A 17,082-nucleotide genomic window follows, 5' to 3' on the forward strand; every position below is an offset into this window, starting at 1 on the left:
CAAGATAAGCTGTAAATTTAGGGATCAGTGAAGAGAGCAGCAGTAGAGGTTGGAGGTCTCTATGCAAATTTTGCACCGCTGTGCGGATTGGATGACAGAAAATTTTGATGGCAATAAAGCAGACTCCTCACCCATCGTCCTCCAGATATGTCGGACTACAACTCCCTTTCTCCTCAACCAGCAAGCAGGGGATGATGGGAGTTCCAGTCCATCACATCTGAAGAGTGACCGATTGGGGTGAGAGATTGAATTAAGGGGCTGAGAGGTTCAGAGCTCAGTTCTTCCGACAGCAGACCTGTCTTTGTGAGCTATCAAGAGAATCCCCAGCCATGTTTTTAACTGGTTTTAAAGTTACAATAAATACAGTGACCCTAAGAAATTTATTAATCTCCCTGCAAACAGACAGTTGTCATGTGTGGCTAGGAGTTGCTGAGGTTCTACAAGCCACGTCCAAAGAGGAACTATGGACCTCGGACAGTGCCTCACATTTGCAAAGGGACATTTTGACACCTTTATAACCAGTTCTAAACTCAAGTCAGATGTCCTAGGCGCACCTGAAAGTCTTAGCAAATTCCCCCTTCTTTTCTCCTCTTACTCACCATGTCAGAGACTCAGGATTTTCCACATGGGAGTCACACCAGGCACAACAGACAATGCACTTGTCCCTTGCAACCAGGAGCAAGGAACATCTGTCCTTCCAGACATTTAGGACTACATTTCCCATATTCCCGTTACTGGCCATGCTAGGTGGGTCTGAGAGTCACGGGACTCCAGTAATCTCCGGAAATGCCACACATTCCCTACCATGATATCTTTCAGATATGCCTTTGATGGCTGAGGTATTCAATATGGGTGTTTTGCTTTGGCTCAGGTCTTCCTTAATGTGAGAACGCAGCCCATTGTCTCCAAATTATGGAAAGAGCTGCTGCTGGGACCAATGCTCCAGTTCTCTTGACTTCATCTCGGCATGGATAGGCTCCAAAGCTGAAAATCAGGAGTTTGAGAGAAAACAAATAAGAAATGAGCTGCAGGCCCATCCCACTCTCACCTGAGTTCAGGTATACCAGCAAGCTACCTTGTTCCCACAAGCCCAGCACCTTTTAGTCTCACACCTCCTGGAAGACAAGGCTGACAGATGATGGATACTGCTATCCAATTTGGCTGAATGGAAGACAAAATGTTAGGATGGGTTGGCAATTGTCAGGCTGGGGAACACAGTGGCTCCCCATGGGATCTTGGGGGGCTGCATCCATCCAAGCAGGACATTTCAAAAAACTTTGAATTGGCTCTAAATGGCCATCTAGGAGGTATAGGAGGAGAATTTGCCATCTTTTGACCATCCTTGAGCCCCACGAGAGGCTTTTCTTTAAAAAACAGGATGTGAACCATAGTTGACTTCCTTAAATGTGTTTTTTAAAAGGCAGCAAGGGACAAAACGTGACAAAATTGCTCCTCGTACATTTCTATTTCAGGATTTTTAAAAATGGGGAAAACAGACCAAAATTGAGAAGGTACTCAGGGTTCCCCAAAATGACCACAGGCTGCATTATACTCCGTCTTGTTCTAGAGGAACAGCCCATGTAAAGCTGGCTCTTGGAGACACAGCATCTCCAACCAAGCTGTCTTAACAGGTCAGCCCCAGAATTTGAAAACGGGTTGTTGTTGTTTTGGGGGGAAGAGGTGGACTACAAATGCCAGAATTCCTAGTAACCATGCTGGCAGGAGGATGCTGGGAGCTGTAGTCCAAAAGAGTCCTAATTCCTTGTTCCAAAAGGAAGCCACGCAGCCTCGGCAGAACGGTTCTGCCGGGGGAAGGTACCAGAAAGAGAGCTTTCTGAACATAGTTGCTCTCAGCTCTGCCTCTTCTGTAGCTCATAAGGGACTCCAGCTGGAGCTCTTCCAACTTCCTCTCAGGATGCTCCTGCCCCCGCAAACGGAAAAACTCACCAACGCAGGCACGCTCTCTCAGCTCTCACTTCCACACATACAAGGCGCACCACACATACAAGATGAACAAAAGCCCCCACTCTAGCAACGAGTGACTCCCAAAGGCTCACAGACACACACTCAACACATTTTCCTTCTCCCCCCACTAGCCCCTCATTCCCCTTCTTCCAACCAGTGAACGCAAAACAGAAGAGACCCTGGGCAAGGAGTCAGATCTCAAACCCCTCCATCTAATGCACTTGTATTTCCTCAGATCAGGGTACAGCAGGCCTTTTTTCCCTTTAAATTAAAAAGAAGGAAGAAAAGCAAGTGTGCCGGATATGCCAGAGCAAAGGGTGGGTTCGGTGCAGGGGGAGAAGGATGTGGTCCAGAGTCAAGTCTAGCTCTTGCATTTGAGATGGGTTTTGGGTGTTGGCTTTTCCCTTCTTCCCTTCCCTTCTTCGACGGGAGGCCTTTCAAGTGCTTCAGAAAGACTTCTTTCGTCTCTTCTGCCCCACAAACGAATGAACACGCTCAAGAGCCAGAGGGATTCGGGGTGAACAGGAAAAGGGGCTCCGACTGCACCCCACTCACTCCGGCGTCTCCCTCTCCGCAAAACGGAAACCTTCTTCTTAAGAGGCGACAGGATGGATGGGAAGCAGGCTGCCAAACTTGAAGTGCTGGATCACAGGGAACTTTTCCAGACACTGAAAAAAAAAGGGAGTGGGAAAGGAAAAGGAAGAAGAGGAAAGTGGGTGTAAGAAACAATCAAACACACACACATGCTTGCTTCCAGGGCAGCTGAGAACATCACATTTAAAAGACAAGGAACATACAGACCTTGCTTATAGAATAGAGGTGGGGAAAGTATGGGGAGGTCCCTGAAAGAACTGCTTATCTCTAAGCCTCGATGGTCTTCATTTATAAAATAATATATAGGTCAGATGCAATTGGGTCCTTGCGAAGCGCTGCTCTCCAGTTTTGGAGTTCTGCACTCAAATCCTAGTTCTTTAGGAACTCAGAGGTCTAATGCAATGTTATTCCAGTCAAAATCTGATGGAATAAGCCGATGGTAATTGGGCTTGTTACCTTCTCTGCCTCATCTTTGTGCCATTTTGCACCCCGTTTTGCCTGGTGAAGATAGCATTGCCCTAAAAGATGTACAGACTACCTCAGTTAACACAGCTTCTTAGAAAGAAGCTCCTTTTTACAAAATCTTTTAAAGCCTTTCCAGCCCCCTTTTCCTCCACATCATCTGTTTAGCTAGAAGGCTAGAGAACCATGGATTTGCAGGGTGTGCAGTTAACAATGCAATACAGCTTGTGCTGGAAAAGAGCAGGATTCTGCTCCAGCCGATCCAACTATAGTTGTGTGTCTGCCTACAGCAGACAAGTTGAATGAACAGAAAGACCGAGAGAAAAGGTGAAAGTAGATATTCCTGCCTCACCAGCTATCCCCAACATCTAATCTGCATTGCAGGATTAATGCAATTTAACTGCCATTACTCAATGCTATGGTATCCTGGGATATGTAGTCTGGTGGGATATCTGTCTTCTTTGTCAGAGAGCTCTGGTGCCACAACAAACTACAAATCCTAGGATTCCACAGCATGAAACCATGGCAATTAAAATAGTGTGGAACTGCATTATTTCTGCAGTGCACATTAGACCCGAAAGTATAGATCTATAAATTTGTGCATCACAATCAAAATCATAACAAAAGCAGAGGCTGGTGAAATGAAAAAAGGTAATCCCTGGGTACATTCTGGAAGAAGCTTCCAAGTGGTCTTTGGAAGGTTAAAAATGATTTTGGGCCCATACAGACAGGTCAAAATAAAGCTGCTTCGGGTCACTTTGGAGGTATGCTGTTTCAATGACACATGCATCTTAAGAGGCCAGAAGCTGCGCCAAAGCTGCGCTCTGGTCCTTAGGACTGGAGCATGGCTTTGGCGTGGCTTCTAGCCTCTTAGGAAGCATGCAGCATTGAAACAGCATACCTCCAAAGTGACCCGAAGCAGCTTTATTTAGGCCTGTCTGTACAGGCCCTTTGTTAACTTATAGAAGGCTGACCTGATGTTGTTTCATTTCACATGAGCATAACTGTTAGTTCCGAATAAAAGGTTTGCAGAAACATACTGAACTGCTTTCCTTTTTTGTGTGCAGGAACCTTTCCCAATTCTGTCATGTTATTTCTACCACTGGTACCAAAATGTCTCAGAAACACTTTCATTTTCTTCACCAAATATATCTGTAAGCCAGTAGTTCCCAACCTTTGGTCCTCCAGGTGTTTTGGACCTCTACTCCCAGAAGCCCCACCTAGCTTGGCCAACAGTCAAGAATTTGGGGAACTGAAGTTCAAAACATCTGGAGGACCAAAAGTTGGGAATCACTGCGTGTAAATGCAAGAAGCCTGAAATCTGCCTGCTGCTCTAAGGGGCGAGAGCCAGGCTCCAACTAGGGATAGGGGTGGACAAAAAGGCAACATTGCAAGACCCAGCAGACCCTACACAGAACTGGTGATGGTGAGGGATGATGGGAGTCAGCTCAGTTCACCCATCTCCTGAAGTATATGGGGTTGCCATGTGTTAGCAAGGGGCAAAAAGGGCACAGCCAAAAGAAATTGGCCAAGGGACAGCGATATCTGAGTGGAATGGGTTAACCCGGTCTCCTCCTTCTCTTACTTCAGCTTTGTACATGCGGATCAGGCCTTGGTTGACTTTGGACCAAGAAGGGACAGCACTGATGTTCCACAGCTGGTTGGAGTGCTCCGCAAATGGACCCGTCTTCATCTGGAGAGGAAAAAGGAACAAGCAAGCACAACATTCATTAATTAGTTACACACACACACACACACACACACACACACACACAGTATCCCACCTTCTTCCCCATATCCCTTAGCGAGGTTCAGCTTTGGAAAGGAAAGACTGAGAGGTGATATGACAGCCAGGTTTAAATAGACTCTTAAGAGTATATGATTCCAGGGCACAAAGCAACTTACAACAAAGCTAAGAATTGTGTGGCCTTCCAGATGTTGCTAAATTGTAACTCCCAGCAACCTTAGTCAATATTGCTTACGATAAAGAACTTTGGGAATAGAATTTAACAACATCTGGAAGGCCACAACTTTCACAAATGTAAAGATACAATGGTGATTAAAAAAAACCACACTAAAGAGTATAATTAAGATATGAACAGATAGTCAGTAACATAAAGAATAATCTAAAATGCATATCAGAAAGAAAGAAAACAATTTAAATAAGAAACAAAATAGTAAAATAAAGAGTTCCTGAAAGCCTATTGAAATAGAAAAGTATTTAGCTGAAGAAGGCAAGGAGACAGTAATCCCAGTTTCCCTAAGAAGGGGTCCCAGTACTTCAGATCAACCACCTAAAAGGCCTTCTCTTCTGTTTTCAGTAGGCTCGCAATAATTAAAACAGAGGTAGAATTCAAAGATATAGTTGTGTTAGTCTGTAGAATCAGTATGTAGAGAGATCTTGTAGCACCTTTGAGACTAACTGAAAGGAAGAAGTTGAGAGCATGAGCTTTCATAGACTTCAGTCTACTTCTTCAGATGCATTCGATTAAAACAAATGCAGCTAAAATCTGATCTCATACAAAAGTTAAAAATATAATTAAATGATCAATAAAATTTAAATCCATTAAACAGAAAGAAAACAACACATAGATTATACAGCATGTTATGCAAAACCCATTTCCCTTGAGCAGTCATTCTTCACATGCCTGTGGAAAGACAGCAAAGAGAGCACCAAACCAACCTCCCTAGGAAGAATGTTCCAGAACTTGGGGGAATCTTTCCCAAGCTCCCACCAAATGCACCTGTGTGGGTGATAAGAAAGAGAGAAGGGCCTCCCTGCTCTGTTTAGCTCCTTTAAACTCATACCCATGACCTCCTTAATAGAGTCAATCCATCTAGCACAGTGATGGCAAACATTTTAGAGACTGAGTTGCCCAACTTGCAACCCAAAACCCACTTATTTATCGCAAAGTGCCATATCCCTCTGGCTTACTAGTAACAACCTCTGGAGAACTCTGTGCTAGGGCAATGGCGTGTGTGCCCACAGAGAGGGCTCTGAGTGCCACCTCTGGCACTCGTGCCATAGGTTCACCACCACTGATCTAGCATGTGGCCTTCCTCCTTTTCTACTTCCCTCCACCTTTCCTAGCATTATTGTCTTTTCCAGTGAGTCCTCCCTTCTCATGATGTGTCCGAAGTATGACAGCCTCAGTTCTATCATCTTGGCTTCCAGGGAGATCTCTGGCTTGATCTGCTCAGAGACCCATTTCTTTGTCTTTTTTGGTCATCCGCGGGATCCTCAGCACTCTCCTCCAGCATCGTATCTCAAATGCATTCATTTTCTTCCTATCAGCTGTCTTCACTGTCCAGCTCTCGCATCCATACATGGCAATAGGGAATACAGTGTATGGTTCTAACTTTTGTGCTGAGTTGTACACCTTTGCATTTAAGAATCTTACCTAGCAAAATGAGAAAACCTGATTTTATTTTGATGTATTTATTTTAGCTCAAGAGGCAATGGGAGGACTCTGGGCACACCCTAAGAACACAACCCCGGCGCCCGCTCTCAGGAGGCAGAGAGAATGCAACCCAACTTGCCAGGGAACTTTCCATGACATCAGAAACCACAAGGCCAGAGGACTCTGGCTAAAAAGGAACTCGGGGAAGGCAAAGTTCTTCAGAGAGGCAGGTTTTAAAATAACTCACTTCCTTCTCCTCCTCCTCCAATCCAGCATGCACAAAACATTTCACAGATCAAGGCAAGAGGAAGGGAGGGAGGGAGGAAAGAAAAACCAAGATTGCCTCTCTGGAACTGTTTTTCTGCTTGTACCAAAAGCCAAAGCTTTTCCTCGACGCTGAAGCAAAGCTGCCCTTTTCGTGTCGACTTGAGCTAAAATGCTTTGGAAAGGGAGAGGCCGCGCCACGCATCTGTGGGGAAGAGGAATAGCTCACATGTTGAGAATCCAGTGACTTCAGAGATGAAGCATTGTGGGAAAACCGCTACACAAACACACGCACACATCACAAGACCTGTATTTCAAGCTGCTCCTGGCAGAGGCAACATGCACACAGTTCTCCTTCAAATCTTTGCTTGAGTTTGCTGTCTACCTGGGTTTACAGGGCAGAGGCAGGGTGCAAAACAGGTCTAACAATACAGGTTAAGTTTTCCTTCTTCGGAATCCTGGAATCCCAAAACCCAAAATGTGCCAAAATCCAACACTGTCCACATGGGTGGCTGAGACAGTGACACCTTTGCTTTCTGATGGTTCAGCGAACACAAGCTTTGATTCATGCACAAAGTTGTACAAAATTACCTCCGGGCTATGTTTGTAAGTTGCATACGAAACATAAATGAATTTCATGTTTAGACTTGGGTCCCATCTCCAAGGTATCTCATTATGGATAGGCAAATATTCCAAAATCCAAAACACTTCTGGTCCTGAGCATTTCGGATAAAGAAGACTCAACAGCAACCTTTTGGGGGACTCAAGGTGGTTTGTCGTTGTTGTGTGCCTCCAAGTAGTTTTTATGGTAAATCAAGGGAGTTTCTTGGCAAGGTTTGTTCAGAGGGGGTTTGCCACTGCCTTCCTCTGAGGCTGAGAGTGTGTGACTGGCCTAAGGTCACCCAGAGAATTTCCATGGCCAAGTGGGGATTCGAACCTTGGTCTCCCAGAGTCCTAGTCCAACGCCCAAACCACTATACCAAGCTGACTCCTTACGCAGTTAAAATAAACATAGCTAAAACTGAACAGTGTGGTTTTCGTTATTATATCCTGCCTTTTCCCCAGGTTCGGACTCAAGGAGGCTTACAAACATTAAAACAAGCATTGCTGAAAATCAACAGCGTGCAAAAGTTAAAAAGCAATTAAACGACCACAAAATTTGGAACCAGTTAAAACCACGTAAAGCAACAATAACAATGTCAAGTAAAAGTCCAGCAAAAGTTGAAAATGCAGTTAAACTATCAAAGAAAGTGAAACCTGTTAAAAACATAAACACTGAAAATGAAAACAGCAAAGAGAAAACCCATTCGTTCAAGGCCCCTTTCTCTTTTGAAATCAGTCTTCCAAGGCCTGCTGAAATTTTTACAAAGTCTTTAACCGCTTGTGGAAAGACAGAAAGGAGGCTGCCAGTCTGATCTCTCTAGGGATGGAGATCCAGAACCTGGGGGCAGCCACAGAAAAGGCCCTGTATATCCCACCAGACGTACAGTACTTGTACTTGAAAGTGTAATGGAATAGCAAGAAATGCCTCCCCCCAAAATCTCAAAACACCGCCTTTCACACCAAATGCGTGATGTTTCTTGCATTATCTGACCCAAAGAGAACAAAAACTTCTATTTTCTTCTGAACAAAATGAGACACAATGAAGACATTGTTATTATTGTGTGCCTTCAAGTCGTTTCCGACTTATGACAACCCTATCATGGGGTTTTATTGGCACGATTTCTTCAGAGGGGGTTTGCTACTGCCATCCTCTGAGTCTGAGAGTGTGCAACTTAACCAAGGTTACTCAGGACTAAAACACACTGGAGAAATAATCCAGTTTGAGACTGCTTTAACTGCCCTGGCTCAATACTAGGGAATCCTGGGAACTGTAGTGTGTGGTGGCACCAGAGCTCTCTGACAAAGCCACAAATCCCAGGATCCCATAGCATTGAGCCATGGCAATTAAAGCGGTGTATAACTGCATTAATTCTGCAGTGCAGAGGCAGTCCCTTTAGTCTAGTGATCTAGTAGCAAAACCTGTATTGCTGGAGAAGATAGGAACAGCGGTTCTGAGTTGTTCACATAACTGTTCTTTTAAATTGTAAGCTGCTTTGAGTCACAATTTTGGGAGAAAGGAGGAAATAACAATAACAACAACACACCAACAGAACCTGCATTCTTCCAGTCGTCTTTAACACAAGGTACAATGCTCTTTAAATCAGCCATTGGATGTTCAGAAAATTAAAGTGCCACATAATCCTTTCTTTTTGCCATAAGAAACTAGCCTCACTACACACACACCAAATTCAGGACAGGGGAGGGGAGGATAAAATATATCAATGCAAAATAAAGTCCATAACTAAAATCCTGGACATTTTCTTACTGGTACTGTATATAATTACGCTCTTCAGTTCAAGAAGGCAGAGTGGAGCTGTGCACTTGGTTCCACTGAGCCGAGATACACATTTGGTTATGTATTCAAGTCAACATTTTGTATCCTGGTTCAGTCACAAAGGTTGGAGAGTACACTTAGTATGGAACTCTTCACGCAGCAAATTTGTGCCACACAACCCTCATGTAGGGTCTTGGCCCATGCTTTTGGATCAGTCTTCCTGGCAACCTTACTTTTCAATAATTACAAGATCCTAATTATCCTCAAGGGATAATGCAGGTGCTTACTCCTAGTTTCTGGAGCAGAGAGGAGATTCACCACTCACATGATTTGTACAACACAGCTCCTTCACGTCTCTAGGATCAAGTTGAGGAAGGAGAACTACATTAATCCAAGCCAACCTTCCCAATCTGGTGCCCTCTGGATTTATTTGGTTACAGCTGAGATTCCACACTGGGTCTGCATACATCCAGAGAGCCAGCGTGGAGCAGTGGTTTGAGTGTTGGACTAGGGCTGCATCTACACTGCAGAATTAATTCAGTTTGATACCATTTTAACTGCCGTACCTCAATGCTATGGAATTCTGGCAAAAATTACACTATTTGTGAGATGTTTAGTTTTCTTTGTCAGAGCTCTCTGGTGCCACAATAAACTACAGGATTCCATAGAATGGAACCATGGGAGTTAACGCAATGTCAAAATGTATTAATTCTGCATGGTGGTGGTGGTGGTGACAGCTTATCATTCTGAGAGACCCAAGATTTGAGTCCTTGCTTGGCACAGAAATCCTCTGGGTGCCCATGGGCAGGTCACACTGTCTAAACCTCAGGGGAAGGCAGTGGCCAACCTCCCTTGAAGAAATCTTGCCAAGAAAATCCCAAGATAGGTGCACCTTAGGGCAGTGGTGGCGAACCTATGAAACGAGTGCCAAAAGTGGCACTCAGAGACCTCTCTGTGGGCACACACGCCATCACCTTCAGCACAGAGTTTGCCAGAATTTATTACTAGAACATCAGAGGGACATGGCACTTTGTGATAAATAAGTGGGTTTTGGGTTGCAGTTTGGGCACTCAGTCACTAAAATGTTTGCCATCACTGCCTTAGGGTCACTATAAGTTGGAAAAGACTTGAAGGCACACATCAATGACAACAGTAGTGTACATCTCCATAGGAGTTATGTTTACATTGTACAGTGGACCCTCGATATCTGTCAGGGTTTGGTTCCAAGACCCACTGTGGATACCAAAATCCGTGGATGCTCAAATAGCATTATACACAATAATACAGTAAAATGGTGTCCCCTTATGTGAAATGGCAAAATCAAGATTTGCTTTTTGGAATACACACACACACACAAGAATAGTCTTATTAAAGGAAGGGAGGCAGCTCCATTTTAACCAGAAACGATGGCATGTGTGAATAACACAAGGGTTAAAATGACTCAAAGAGATTCGCAAGCCAAAAACGTAATGGGAACAACAAACCCAATATGCATCAGTGCGCTGATCCACATCTCCTCAGGACAAAAAAAAAGAGTGTGAAAGCCTCCATTGTCTCATCTTCCTCCACTTTAATGTAATGGGTGATTAGGAATATTTTTAATACAGCCTTGCAAACTCTCAGATCTCATTAAGCAGTTGGATTATCACTTCAAAGATTTTTAATTTTATTTTAAAATATCGCATTATTATTAAATATAATTATAATTTTATTCTATTTACATGCTGGCCCTTCTCCCAATAAAGAGATCCGAGGCTCCTCGCGTCATCGTTTTAAAAAAAACATTAAAAAGGCAGCAAGTTATACTAATAAAACGTAATTAGACTAGTTACCAGATTAAAACAACAGAATTAAAAGCAATTCAAAAACAGAACAGAAAGAGAAAGTGGAAAAACAGTCAGCACTGCTGCTACTCAGCCTGAGTCTACAAAAGCTTATGCTGCAAATTTATTTCTCTACTAATCTCAAAGATGCTGAAGAATTCTTTTGTATCTATATATTACTACGCTTGTCCCTCCACATTTGTGGCTTTGAGTTTTGCGACTTTGATTATTCACACATTTTATTAATATGTTCTTTCTAGGAATACCTAGGTCCTGCAGCAGAACTCTATGGTCAACTTTAACCAAAAGTTGCACTGAATGAATTAGAGATTCCTAGAGGGAACACTCCACTGGGCATTTGTGCCCCTAACCCTAGCAAATGTGGAGGGACAAGTGTAGTTTGTTACTTCATTTATTTAATACTATTTATTTATTGCTAGCTACTAGTTACTACACTTTTTGTTGTTGTGTGCCTTCAAAGTGGTTTCCAACTTACGGCAATCCTAAGGTGAAACTATCATAGAGTTTTCTTGGCAAGTTGCTTCAGAGGGCGGTTGCCCTTGCCTTCCGCTGAGGCTGAGAGAGTATGACTTGCCCATTGGGCTTATGAGGTTGAGCCGGGATATGAACCCTGGTCTACAGAGTTGTAATCCAACACTCAAACCACTACACCACAATGGCTCTCATTGCTACATTACTTTTTACATTTAGAGAGCCAGCATGGTGTAGTGCTTTAGAGTAATGCATTAGGATTCTGGGAGATATTCCAATACCCAGCTGGTTGTGGAAGCCTACTGGGTGACCTTAGTCAAGTCACACTCTCTCAGCCTCAGAGGAATGCAATGGGAAACCTCTTCTGAACAAATCTCCCTAAGAAAAGCCTACAAGAGCCAGCAAAGAATAGTGGTTTAAGTGCTGGACTCATTTGAGACCAGGGTTTGAATCCCCACTCAGCCATGGAAACTCATGGGATGGAGTTGGTTAGGCTGAGCGAAAGCGAGAGAGAAACTGGGCAAAGGTCACTCGGTGGCTCATCGATGTTTAGAACTGGAATTCCCCATGTCTCTGCCAGCTATCTAAGCAATGCACCACATTCATTCTCCATCCAAAGCAGGGATGCACAGAGTGCCACCTTGGGGCCACATGCACCTCAAGATTCTCCAGATAGTACAGTCAGCCCTCCACATTTGCAGCTTTTACTTTTGTGGTTTTGATTATTTGCAGAACTGATTAATATGTCCTCTCTAGGAGTCCCTAGGTCCTCCAGAGTTATTCTACTGTACACTGACCATAGAGTTGGGCTGGAGGATCCAGAGATTACTAGAGAAAACACTTCTCTGGGCATTTGTAGGTCCTCCAACATGACTGTATAGTCAACTTTTGGCAGATGTTAACCATAGAGTTGTGCTAGATTCCTACAGAAGTGGTCTCTCAGGAAGAAAGAATAGTGTTTTTTTATTTGCAGTTTTTCCACTTTCATGGGGATCCTGTGCCCCCAAACCACAGCAAATGTGGAGGGCCCACTGTACTCTTTGTGCCCCCCAAAAGACTGAACTGATGCATGTGGAATGGTCGACATTCAGACACACACCAGATCAGTTCAAAATGAAGGTGCCTCCATTTCCAGAAACTATCCCGGGCGATTCGGATCGATTCTGTAGCATACTCACACTACCAATCCGGATTGCTCCAGACCTTTACAAAAGACATGGTAAGGGACCCGGTGTGGAATACACCGGGTTAAGTGGATTTCTCTGTGCCCCCTCCACAAACGGCGCCGGGTGCATTCAGGAGCAGTGTAAACGTTGCGGAAATAACACAGTTTCACACCGGGTTATTTCCGTAATGTGAACGGGTCCACATATGTTTATTGTTATTTCTGTTATTAATTTGGAAAAATTGTGTTTATAAAAATGGAATGAATATAAAAAATAAAACTTCATGCACGAACCCTTTTCATCCCTGTGACTTCTGTGAGACCAACAGCCCTGTCCTGTGCATGTTTTAAAAACTCTGTTAAGCACGGGGAGATTGAGAAAGCAACTGGGAAGCAAAAAAGGAAGCCAAGGGCCCCTTTGACCTTCCAACACTGGGCCCTTGGCCAGTGTGGGCCAATTGCACCATTGACAAGGAGAGAGGGAAGAAAGCAAAAAGAAGGAAGGAAGGAGAGAGGAGGGGAAAAAACCCAAACCTTGGCTCCTTCTAGCCACAAAGGGAGAAGGAAAAACTAGCTAGCTGGAGAGAAAAAGGAGGCGAGGGAGCATGCGCATGTATGTGTATGTGCGAGCGAGAGAAATGCGGTCCCGCAGTTGACCCCAGGGGAACAGAGTGAGTCAGGGCAGCCATACTGAGCAGGAAATTACTCACAGACGTTGCGTTCCTGCCTCTCTGTTCCCAAGAGAATCAGCCTTTTGTAAATGGTTCCTCTGTCAGTTAAAAAAGAGAGAGATGAAGAGGAGGAGGAGGAGGAGGAGGAGGAGAAAAAGAGGGGGAAGGGAGTAAGGCAAAGCAAGCTTCCTGTCAGTTGTTTCCCTTTCCAGCTGAAATTGGAGCCCACCCTTCCCCAAAAGAAGTCCAAATTTAGAAGCCAGATTGAAACTGGGAAAATGGGGAAGGGGGGAAAAGAGAGAGGGAGGGGGGAAACATTTTGTATTGCATGCTTTGGGCTCGAAAGAAAAAATTAGAATAAGATATAAAAGCGCGCAACCCTGGCCTGGTTTTCTTCATGCTCGGAATTCGGGGGGTGGCAAGCAAGCATCTCTTTCCGTGCCCAGATTTTGTTTGTGAACTCTCTCTTTCCTGCCTTTTCCAATAAGGGTTGATGCTTGTTGAGTTTTCAGGGGTCTAGGTTTCCAAAATAAGCCAAAGGAGGAGGGAGGAAACTCTTTCCAGACAAAGGAACAAGTGAAGCAGAGAATGGAGGTGCCTGTGGAAGGGAAAGAGAGGGGGCCGCCAAGCACCCACAGGGTCAATAGCATTGAACATTTAAATAAGTGAGATGGAGGGACACTTGTGAGACCCTTACGATCACAGAAGACGGAGGAAATTGGATACACAGAGTCCGAAACACTCCCATCATTTGGAAATGAGGAGATTTGTTGTTGTTGTGGGCATTCAAGCTGTTTCACAGGGTTTTCTTGGCAACATTTGTTCAGAGGGGGGATTGCTCTGAGGTTGAGAGCATGTGACTTGCCCAGCGTCACTCAGGCTGCATCCACACTGCAGAAATAATCCATGGCTCAATGCTATGGAGTTCTGGGAATTGTAATTTGCTGTGGCTCCCTGACAGAGAAGGCTAAATCACAGAACCACAGAGCTGGAAGAGGCCTCGAGGGGCCATCCAGTCCAACCCCTCCGCATGCAGAAAGACACAACCGAAGCACCCCCTTCAAATATTAATCAGGGCAATCATATCACTTCTCAACTTTCTCTTCTCCAGGCTAAACATACCCAGCTCCTCAAGCTTTATGGTTTCTAGATGCTTCACCATTTGGTCACCCTCCTCTGGATACTGTCTCACAAAACTACAATTCCAGAGCACTGAGCCATGACAGTTAAAGTGGTGTCAAACTGGATTGTTTCTGCATTGCAGATGCAGCCTCAGCGAGTATCCATGCGCACGCAGAATTAAAACGCTCGTCTCCCAGAGCCCAAGTCCAACCGTCCAACCATTACCCCACACTGGCTCCTGTAAAGGAAGTTTATTTGTTTATTGATAGATTGCTACTGGAGTCCAAGAAGATGCAGCAATGGAATATATATATATATATAAAATAACATTTCTTTAAATTAAAGGTCAAGGTTGTCAAGGTTGTCAAATCATGTCCAACCACAGGAGGCAGTGCTAATATCCGTTACTAAGCCGAAGAGCCAGCGTTATCAGAGACTACTCTGCGGTCTTGTGGACAGTATGACTGCACAGAATGCTGTTTACCTTACCAGCGGAGTAGTGCTTATTTATTTACTTGCATCTGCATGCTTCCGAACTTGCAGCAGGTCAAAGTGGTTCCCCCTACTTTTTTGTTGGCATTGTAATTCTCACACTCTGCCACTAGAGGCCATCAAAGTGCACCTTCTGCTGATGCATACAATACACTCCTCCTGAGACATAACACTGCATGGCACTATGGTGCCACCTAGTGGAGCTCACATTGCAAAAGAATTAATGATGCTCGGAAAGGTAGAAAGAAGGTAGCAGGAAGAGAGAAAGACCCGTGTACCGAATTGATAGGCTTAAATCAAGGAGGACATGATAGCAGAGCTGTGGAGGAAAGGGGGTCTTGTAGGTGTCTTATTCACAGGGACATTGTGAGTCAAGATTGGCTTTAAACCAGTGAACAACAACAAAAGTGGCTCCTGTACTCAAGTTTTTGAAAACCACCATGAAGTTTCAGATGACAACATTTACAGTCAAGCAAACAGTTTGGCATAGTGGTTTGAGTGTGGAACTATGATTCTGAAGACCAGGGTTCAATTCCCACCTTGGCCATTAAACCCACTGGGTTAGCTTGGACAAGTCGCACTCTCTCAGCCTCAGGCAAAAACAAATCTTGCCAAGAAAATTGAACTCAATGAGAGGTCCGCTTTAGGGTCGGCATAAATCGGAAACAACTTGAAGACACGCAATGACCACAAACACTAACCTAGGGTTTGAGTGAGTTAAATGCACATTCAAAATACCTACACTGAAGATTACCAAGGTGTATTGTACAGATTCAGTGCTTTTGTAGATTTCTGTACTCTGGTCAGACAGAGACTCACAGATACACAGTTCTGTCTAGGATCCCAATGCATGAAATATACTCATGGTGTCCATGGAGGAACAAGGAGAGGTTCAAGGGTGGTGATGTCCAGTTACAGTGGGACCTTGTTATCTGCTGGGGTTTGGGTCCAGGAACCCCCACCTATGGATAACAAAATCCATGGATGCTCAAGTCACATTAAATAGAAATGAAAAGAAAAATAGTGTCTGCAAAATAAAATGGAAAATCAAGGTTTGCTGTTTGGAATTTATATATATATTTTAATATTTTCAAGCTGTAGATGCTTGAATCCATGGATAAAAGATCCGTGGATAAGGAGGGCCAACCCAGGCTCACCAGAAAGCATGAGGCCATCATCTTTGCAGAGAGAGACCTCTCTCACAATCCCCCCAGTAGATGCAAGGGAACTGCAGAACCCAGAATGCTCTGCAAAGAAAGTTAGGTGTCTCATGAGGCGCCAAAGGTTTATTACTTGTATAGGGCGAGTAACTGTGCTTTCAAATCACAAAGGCTTCTCAACATGGGGCAATGAGAGATATTTAGTGAGAGAGGAGCTAAAGACAGTTGGCTCTCCACATTTGCAGCTTTTGCGGATTTGACTGTTCATGGATTTGATTAGTATGTTCTCTGTAGGAATCTCTAGATCTTCCACTGCAATTCTGCTTTCAGCTTCTGCCAAAAGTCATGTAGGAGGACCCAGAGATTTCTCTAGGCATTTGTAGGTCCTCCAGAGCAATGTCAAGGTCAATTTCTGACAGATCTTGACCATACAGTTGCCCTGGAGGATCTGGATTCCTAGAGAGGCGTTCTTGCAGGTTGAAAAAAAGTGTTGCTTTTTTAATGAGTATTTTTCTCACTTTCATGGGGGTCCTGTGCCCCTAACCCCAGCAAACGTGGGCATCCACAGCATTCCCGTTTCACATACAAGGGTGCGGTTTACAAGCCAGTACAATCCACAGAGAGTGTGGGCTGGACTGGAGCCTGCTTGTTTGGCGGAGGGAAATAACACATTTCTGGCTGAGCCATTAACTCTCTGGGTGGCCTCCGCCAAACAAGCACAGCATCAGTTTCCCCCATTCTGTGAAAGACTGAGAGTGTGTGCGCACCTTCAGGTTGTCTGCCAACTTAGGGCCAACCCATGAATTTCCTAGGGTTTTCTTGGGCAAGGAACACTGAAGTGGTTTTGCCAGCTCTGTACGCTAAAATACAGTTTACAGCACCTGGTATTTGTTGGCAGTCTCCCATCCAAGTAATAACCAGGACTGACCCTGCTTAGCTTCCAAGATCAGACAAGCTCTTGGACAGGTTTTAAAAGACAGGAACAGCAGCTACAGAGGAGAACTCAAAGATCGAACGCCGTAAAACACTCTGCGTGGTGAAATTGCAAGACTGGGAGGCGGGAGATTTGTGGGAATCTAATTAGATCTACCTGG

General features: G+C 44.4%; 1 protein-coding gene across 2 annotated transcripts in view; it reads right to left on the bottom strand.

The window, feature by feature from the left end:
• Positions 1 to 2,156: 2,156 nt before the first annotated feature.
• The window catches only part of PTPA (protein phosphatase 2 phosphatase activator), a 33,161-nt gene continuing 18,235 nt past the window's right edge, over positions 2,157 to 17,082 (bottom strand). For both annotated transcript variants that reach the window (XM_042479168.1, XM_042479167.1), the window contains 2 exons: positions 4,607 to 4,714; positions 2,157 to 2,633 (listed from right to left, as the gene is read on the bottom strand). In XM_042479168.1, the coding sequence (XP_042335102.1) occupies positions 2,559 to 2,633; positions 4,607 to 4,714 (183 nt within the window). In that variant the 3' untranslated portion in view covers positions 2,157 to 2,558. The remainder of the gene's footprint in view (positions 2,634 to 4,606; positions 4,715 to 17,082) is intronic.

Source organism: Sceloporus undulatus, chromosome 7 (assembly GCF_019175285.1).
Source record: "Sceloporus undulatus isolate JIND9_A2432 ecotype Alabama chromosome 7, SceUnd_v1.1, whole genome shotgun sequence".
Lineage (NCBI taxonomy): Eukaryota > Metazoa > Chordata > Lepidosauria > Squamata > Phrynosomatidae > Sceloporus > Sceloporus undulatus.